Source organism: Ctenocephalides felis, unplaced genomic scaffold (assembly GCF_003426905.1).
Source record: "Ctenocephalides felis isolate EL2017-DRISC unplaced genomic scaffold, ASM342690v1 CF-g0.4_SCAFFOLD_03571, whole genome shotgun sequence".
NCBI classification, from domain to species: Eukaryota; Metazoa; Arthropoda; class Insecta; order Siphonaptera; family Pulicidae; genus Ctenocephalides; species Ctenocephalides felis.
Genome location: NW_020539725.1, coordinates 34,612,571 through 34,621,171, shown reverse-complemented (window position 1 = coordinate 34,621,171; position 8,601 = coordinate 34,612,571). Strand labels below are relative to the sequence as shown.

General features: G+C 26.9%; 1 protein-coding gene across 1 annotated transcript; it reads left to right on the top strand.

The window, feature by feature from the left end:
- The first annotated feature begins 465 nt into the window (after positions 1-465).
- Positions 466-2,848, top strand: LOC113384480 (inositol polyphosphate 1-phosphatase-like). Its single transcript, XM_026622195.1, has 5 exons — positions 466-721; positions 1,215-1,337; positions 1,401-1,551; positions 1,901-2,069; positions 2,313-2,848. The coding sequence occupies exons 1-5, from the start codon at positions 482-484 to the stop codon at positions 2,779-2,781; spliced, it is 1,152 nt and encodes a 383-aa protein (XP_026477980.1). The 5' UTR covers positions 466-481; the 3' UTR covers positions 2,782-2,848.
- The last annotated feature ends 5,753 nt before the right edge of the window (positions 2,849-8,601 follow it).

Below are 8,601 nucleotides of genomic sequence, written 5' to 3'. Positions count from 1 at the left end.
AGATATATCATCAAATACATAAAAATTACAAAGTACTTAATACAAATTATCACGTAGACCATTGCTAATTCGAATAAGAAAATTCTAAATGTATGTTTTCCGATACCGGGCTTACTTTCTTAAGTATTTAGCGAATAGTAGTTTTCACTTCTGAAGGTCTTGCCATGGTCTCGCTAACAATACTATAGCGAATGACAAAAATTAAAATTACATGTCACGTTTATATCATGAAGTCGATAATTTGACTATATTCATGTAATTTTAGTGATTTTTTTTTCTTCGCTCAATTCAAAATTAAAAGTGTACAGAGCAGAACCTAATCCAATTTCGTACAAGGGCTTCCCAGGAAGATGCCAGCACACAATAACATTGAACTGTCACTTTGACAGCACAAGATCTGTCAAAATCAATGCCCAAGTTAGGCAAATGTAGATAATCCATTTATAGTTTACGATTAAACAGTAAACTAATTATACAGTGAATGTATTTTTCTACAATAAAATTGTGCACGTCTTCCAACATGACTGATTTACTTAAATCTTTAATACTCGTATCTGAAAAAGCAGCAAATATCGCAAGAATATGTAGACAAAATGAATATTTATTCAGTAAATTAATCGAGGAGAAAAAGAATGATGCAAATCCAAGATTCTTTCAAGACTTTAAAACATTAGCCGATGTTTTGATACAAGAATCAGTGCGACATGATATTTCCACAAAGGTAATGCAACATTGTCAGTTTATTAATCTTAGTTCCATAGTGTTATAATCTATATAATAGAAATCTTTGTATATAAAGAATAAGTTACTAACAAAAAATGTGATACATTTTGTAAACCGTTTTTTTATGATCTTAATAATGAAAAATAACGATCTGTTCATCTCGATGCATCAAAATATTCATCACCGTGTATAGCTAATCGTCTTTATTTGCAATGCTATTGTATCCAATACATTTTATTTTCGAATTCTATTTCAATCTGATTCAATCATGCGGGGAAAACTAATATATTAATATATATGAGAATGACTTACCAATGGGCCTGCAGTCTTTAATGCATCAAAATATACATATGTAATTACTGAAGTTACATATATAAGTACTGAAAAAAATATTGCAGTACAAATTTCTATGGTTAAAAGCAATTTTAATAATTAATAATATAAATTTCATAAAATTTTTGCTATTCCCTAGTTCAATTGTAAATATTCAGTTTCCAGAACTCCACGATTTCATACATGGAGAAGAGAATAATAAATTCAGTAACACTATGGGTGAGAGTATTATTGTGAGTGTTAAAGAAACGGAAGCCGAAACCTGTGCTCTCTTACAAAAGGTGAATAAGCTACCTGAATGATTGAGAATTGTAAGCATGTATAAAATATAAAGGTAAATTTAGGTATGTGATGATGGACCATGTGCTGAAATATTAGCAAAAGAAGTTCATAGAGAAATAACTCACGAAGACATTGAAAATAGCACTAGTCATGACTTTCCAACATTTGAGATAGAAAATATGAAGGATATGGCTATATGGATTGATCCGATAGGTGAGTGAACTAAGTTTATTGCATTAAAAGTGGTCATGTAGAATTAGTTAGTTATCATAGAATTAGTAATTATCATAGGAATCAATATAAAAGCCCAGAATATATCTAATATTAACTACCAATATTTATGATTAGAGGCAATTCATCAGTAATTTCTTCAAGCTCACTTAAGATAAAAATAATATTATAATATCTTGAGAGTTTTATGAATTCATTTCTAATGAATCAATAGATAACATATGATAACACTGCTTTAAATTCTTTTTTTTAATTGCTTTTGCTTATTTAATTTATCATACAATAAAAAGTAATGATTATATTATTTTTAATTCAATTATATAATTTATAGATGCAACTTTAGAATATATAAGAGGAGATCAAAAAGAGAGCAGTTTAAAAGGAGTATTATCAAATGGTTTAATTTGTGCGACTGTTCTGATCGGTGTCTATAGTCAGAAGACAGGTGAACCGATACTTGGAATTATAAATCAACCTTTCCATACCTTATCCAATGAAAGGTTAGTAGTATTAATGTAAATAAAAATTTACATATATGCTGAACATTTTACCTTTTTATTACTAATTTTACCGAGATATTAATTGAAGTTATTATATTAAAATATCGAGATTATATTAATTTATTAGAAAAAAATTCTTTTTTTTTTCTATCTATTAAATGCAAAGCACTTTTACTACTGCATCATCATGTGTTGAAATTTTCTGTATAATTATAATTTAACATAAGCAATCTACATAATTAGGTATACCAGCAAGATTTATTGGGGAGTAACCTTCGACAAGACAAAAAAGCATTCTGAACATAATATCAAAAATGATATTAGACAAAACTTAACATTTGCAGTGAGTTCAAATGAAAATGAAGAATTAATTAATTACCTTCAACAGTGTGGTGTCTATACTGTCCCTCTTGCTGGAGCCGGATACAAAATACTTAATGTTATTATTGATAATTGTGATTGTTTTATTTTGTCAAGAGGATCAACATACAAATGGGACACATGTGGGCCCCATGCCATATTAAGAGCTATGGGAGGTGGAATTATACAGTTTGCACCAACAGTATCACAAAGTATGGACTCAGAAATACCAAATGATCTATGCATCACATACAATAAGGAAAATAAAAATTCAAACGGATTAATAGCTTATAAAGATCCTAGAAAGTTGCAGGAGCTTTTAACTATGCTCTGCAATAAGTACAATAAATAAGCTATTGAAAACAAAGCTATATTTGTTGAAAAAGTAAGTTTGTTATAAGATAACATACACATTGTCAGGAAAAAATGGATGGAACGACTGCCATTGATATCAGTGTGTTACTTATATACATGATACTTAAATAACGTTTCGAATTCCTTGAGATGAAGCATTTATATGTAGATTCCAATAGTTTTAAATAATTAAGAGACCTGATCAGAAATAATAAAATAATATATATAAAAATTGAGAATTATTATGAAAAGATATATGAAACTAGGTAATTATAGTCATCTTAAGTTAATTTCCTCTAATGAAAATTATTCTTTTCAGAATATTAATATATAATAAATATAAATATATATATTTTTTAATTAAAAATCGTAATTTGAATAATAAAAATTATGTAAATAGTAATTCATACATATATGTACGGCATATTTGTGAAATAAAGTATTGATGTTGTATAGCGTATAATAAAGTATTGATGTTATTCTGAGCTGGCGATAGTAAAATCAATTGGAGTTAAAGTATTAACTTCAACTACATTTTATAGATTTATTCTTTGATCATATTGCAAGCAAATTTTTATATCTATGTTCTTGTAATTTTAAAAAAATCTGAATTCAAATTATTAGCGACTAAATGAAAAGTTCTGCATATGTGTAAATAAATGCATTGGTAACTTGCTACGCTATTTTTCAAAATAGTAGTAGAAAATTGTAGTATCACTTCCATAATAATATCAAAGGTATAAAATTTTTATGAGATATTTGAATAATTTTATCTGATAGATCACATTAAACATATGGTAAGATGCAAGATTACTGTAATTGGACGATTGATACCATTAAATTCGAGCAGAATTTTGCTAGAAGACGCATGTTATAAAAAGGTATGTTTCAATATTAATTTCAAGTAAGAATCGACAAGAAAACAAATGAGCACTATATTAGCTTTTTGACTTTTTACTAGTGCTTGATGACCTGACAAATTGTGAGAAAATATTGATGAAATATTATTTCATTGATTATGTATGTCAACCAACAAACAAAGTTGGTAAGGATCAATCACCTAACATCGACAAGAAAACGAATAAATACAATTAATTACCTCCTACGTGTAAGTTCTACTAGTAGGTTTCGACTTCTTAATAGTATATGATAACCTGACAAATTGTGAGAGTATATAGATGAAAAATTATCTCAATAAATGCGAATTACAAATAAAAGCTGTGTATTGTATAAAACCATCACACAATGTTGATTAATCCGAATTGGTAAGGATCAATCCTAATACACAAGAGGAGCAATAAGATTTTGAGGAAATAAATATAACAAGCTAAATTTCATCATTTATTTACATAGTGTTATGTTAGGTTGCAATAAAACAATATGTCGTTTACAACAACTCACATACACATAATGAATGTTCAGTATAAGTTAATACCATAAATAATTTTTACAAACACAACGCTTTTTTCTTTAAATCGTTCATAAAAATTTTGCAATCGTATCAAAATAAATTATAAAGAAAGTAAATATATAGTTAGCAAATTACAGGCATACATTTTCCAAAAACAATCATAGACTTCCCAGACAGCACAAGACATGCCAGGGAATGTCCCACTTGTCCTCACAATCTCCTAATATCGCGATATCCTATGAATATCCTATGATATGCAAGGGACGTCTCAAAACAAAAGGACTCGAGCATATAAAACACGAACATGTCGCTCTCGTACGCGCACGGCTTGAGACCTCGAAACGTATATGTTTGTCCCTTTCTCTTTTGTCGCGTCGGTTTGCGCCCTTAAGTTTAGCGTCATCAAACAGACGCTATATGTGGAATCATCATAGTTTTTGAGTAATTGAGTAATAATAGTGAAAATTTTATTTGTTTTATATAATTAATGAGTGTGTGTTATAAATAATTAATATTATTTATCAAATTACTCAAAAATTGAGTAATAATAGTGGAAATTTTATGTGTTCTATATAATTATATGTGCGTGTGTGTTATAAATATTGCAGCAACATATGAAAGGGGGGCAGATATAAACAATGGTAATTAAAGCTTTCTGTGTACTGTTATTGAAATACTATGTTACTAGTACAAATAGAATTTTTAATTTAATGCTGACATTTCTACCCTGCCAGCTTATCCAGCAACCATGCCTAATTTTGTATCAAATGCTGTGTTTGAAAGAGAATTAACAAAGAAGAAATGCTCTCCACCTATGTTTGTTGGAGGAGCTTCAACTTCTTTGATATCTTCTGAGCAAAGATATCAAAATACAATTGGTAATCAAAAGTTTATATAGATTTATTTTTATTTGTTAACTTTATCATATACTAAACAAACTTTCTCTTTATATTCTGTATTTAGCCATCAGAGTCCAGCTATGAAAATCCATTTTGATGATGGTTTGGCCAAAGAATTTTGCTAGGGACGAGGAAAGGGCAAAAAAATTTTGTGATCTAGTGCCTTGCGATGTCATCACAGGTAATTTATATATCTTATACTTATGATGTGTTGTAAATTATGAATTAAACTAATATATAATTAATTCCAGGAATTGCTTTGAAAAATTTGCCGCATGAGACATAGTTTACTGTTTCAGAGGCTGCAAAAAGCTGGCTGCGACGTGCCAATAAAATTATACAAGGTATTTTTGTGAGATGTGTACTATATGTTTTTCCTATTTACAAAAAAATCATGATTATTGACTGGTTAGTTGTATCAATGTTAGTGCAAAATTTGTGCTGTGTACACATTTTTAGATGTAAAAAACCAAGTTTAATATTCACTCGTAATGACATCAAATTGTGTCGATATATTTGGAATTAGAGATTATTTTATAAATCTCTGTCTATTTTGATTGATGTATCGCTCTTAAAGAACTTACTCATTCATTTGTTTTCTATTTCAGGAGAGAAAATCAACCATGAACTAGGATTGAATGCCGAATTACTTATATTTTAATATTGTAAAATAAGTTATTTTGAATCAAAGTGGTATATATTAAATTTTGTTATAAAATTAGCTCAAATGGTTCCAAATAGATAAAAAAACATTGTCTGAAAGTTTTAGCTCTTAATATTAACGTTTAGATAGAGCGCAAATAAATCAAAGTTTGTATGGAAAGAGCATAGTAAAAAATTTTAAAGTTTAAAAATGTTTTAGGTATAACTTAGCGGCAATGAATGAGTTTATTCATTCATTTGTTCGGTAAATTACATCTAAAAATCATTTTTAAATTTTTGAAAATTTTTCATGCTATTCCCATACAAAATTTTGATTGAATTGCGCTCTATCTAACGTTAATATTAAGAGCTAAAACTTTCAGAGAATTGTTTTACTATTTGGAACCATTTGAGCCCCTGGGAGCAAGGGAAATTCGAAAATGACCATTTTAAGGACCACCCTATATATATATATATATATAGATATATATATATATATATATATTTGATGGTAGAGTATTAGAGGTGTAATATTTGTTGAGCTTTGAACAAAGAATTACAATTTATTCATTTTATATAAAAAATCCTATAAAAATTCCTTTATTATAAATTTGACAAATGTCCTGAAGATGGAAGTACCAGTTCCGAAACGTCGACAGTAAATGAATAAAGAAATGTTTTTTTTAAAAAAAAACTTTTTGTATTTTATTACTTTTTGGATTTCTCGTTCAAAGCTCTACAATATATATATATATATATATATATATATATATATATATATATATATATATATATATATATGTATATATATATATATTATATATATATATAGACCAAATGATGACTGTTTGAAAAAAAAGTCAATTCTATTTCTTAAATTAAAATTGGAGATGAGGCTGATAAAAATCTAAATAAAAACTAGTTTAAAGTTTTGCAAAAAGTAGGAAACAAAAGAGGATTACCATAGTCAACAGCTGTATCTCCAAAAATAATTTTGTTTTAAATCTTCTCGTACACATATTCTTAAATAGTTAAACTTTAAGAATATTAAAAAAAAAAACTATTTTTTGAATTTCTACACTAGAATACCCCTTAATTCAATTAATATTAAAATTATTATGATACTTGATCATTAATATTATTTAAATAATATTATTTTTCAATAAAATGATTAATGAATGAATGCCAAATATTATTTATATTATAGGAGTACATTCTATTTGGTGGACTTGACTACTTAATGTAGATACTAAGTAATAATAATAATAGAAATAATAAATTGGTCCTTGTAATTGAATTATAAAGTTCGAAAAACTTCATTAAAGTATATTTATAAATAATACATTCTGGCTAATGTACTTATTTCATAGACCTTATAATACATAATAATGATATATAATATATAATAATAATAATATATAATATATAAAAATAATAATAATGTATAAGGTCTATGACTTGTTTACAAAGTCAGTAAATAAAATAAAAATACATTTTTAAACAAAAGCATAACTTTGAGGAATATAATGGGAGAAAGTTATAAGGCCACAGACTCTTTACAAGCATATAAAACAAAAAAAAATCAATTCGATATAGCTAAAGGGATGCATATAATGATTTCAAATCTACATGTAAAAATTGTGCAACTATGGTTTTTAAATAGAAGTCTGTCACTACTAACATATCCTAACTATATTAATAGTATTGCTTATCATTTTTAACAATATTAAAAATTATTAATAATTTGTAATGAATCAATTTACATCTAAAAATGATTGCAATACAAACTATCATTGTTTATTCCATATTGATTGCTATATGAATGCAATGTATATATTTTCTTATAAATTAAATTATACTCTTCATTGTTTTACTTTTTTTTTAATTTATGTACAATCTGAATTATGTAATTTATAAAGTTGTTCTCTTCATTTTAAGGAGTAACACCACTGTAAATTTTGATTAATGCAAATATTTGCCAGTCACAAAAAAAACATTATTCTATGTGTTTCTCTAGCATGTACTATAATTGCTTCTTTAAGATTGAATTTGCAGAATTTGCAGAATTTGCATGCTCACCAAAATAATTGTGGTGCTGTAATTTTTGAATATTTTTTTACATACTAACTTCCTCCAACATCATAATTTAATACCAAAAAAATATGAAAAACATGTTTTTTGCAGTTACAGTGGTGTTACTTCTTAATTATAAAATCTAAGTATTCCCGTACTAACACTAAGGTGACCATATTTTTGTCAAAACCGGGATGTCAACTCATAGTTATGCTAATCTGGATGAGGGCTTTATGCTAATTTCTTAATATGATTTAAAATAATAATAATTATTCATTACATACTGCATCATGTAAGCATACTCGTATATATTTGCAGATGTCTGATGGGTAGTTGTAATTATATTATCAAGTAATTGTGAAAATTCAATTTAAGCCTATACTTTTCAAAAGCCTGGGACAATCCGGAACAAATATTGCTTTTAAAAAAACCTATAATATAAAGTAAAAATCCGGTACAGTCCCAACTAAAACCAGGACATATGGTCACCTTAACTAACACTAATGCCACCAAAAATTAATGAAATAACAATTTATAATAACAATGTCACACACATTGTTATCACATCATTTAAAACCTATATTTAAATCACTTATTTTTTAGGATTAAAATTTAACAACAATTTGTACAATTTATAATTCAAATTATTTTACTCTCAACAATCACATTATCATATTTATTGGCAATACTTCGTATTATTTACAAAAACACTCATTGAGGGCCTACAGTAAACCTATTAAATTCTCTTAAAACAAGCTTTGCATTATAAATTTTGACCTCAGAGAAATCAAAA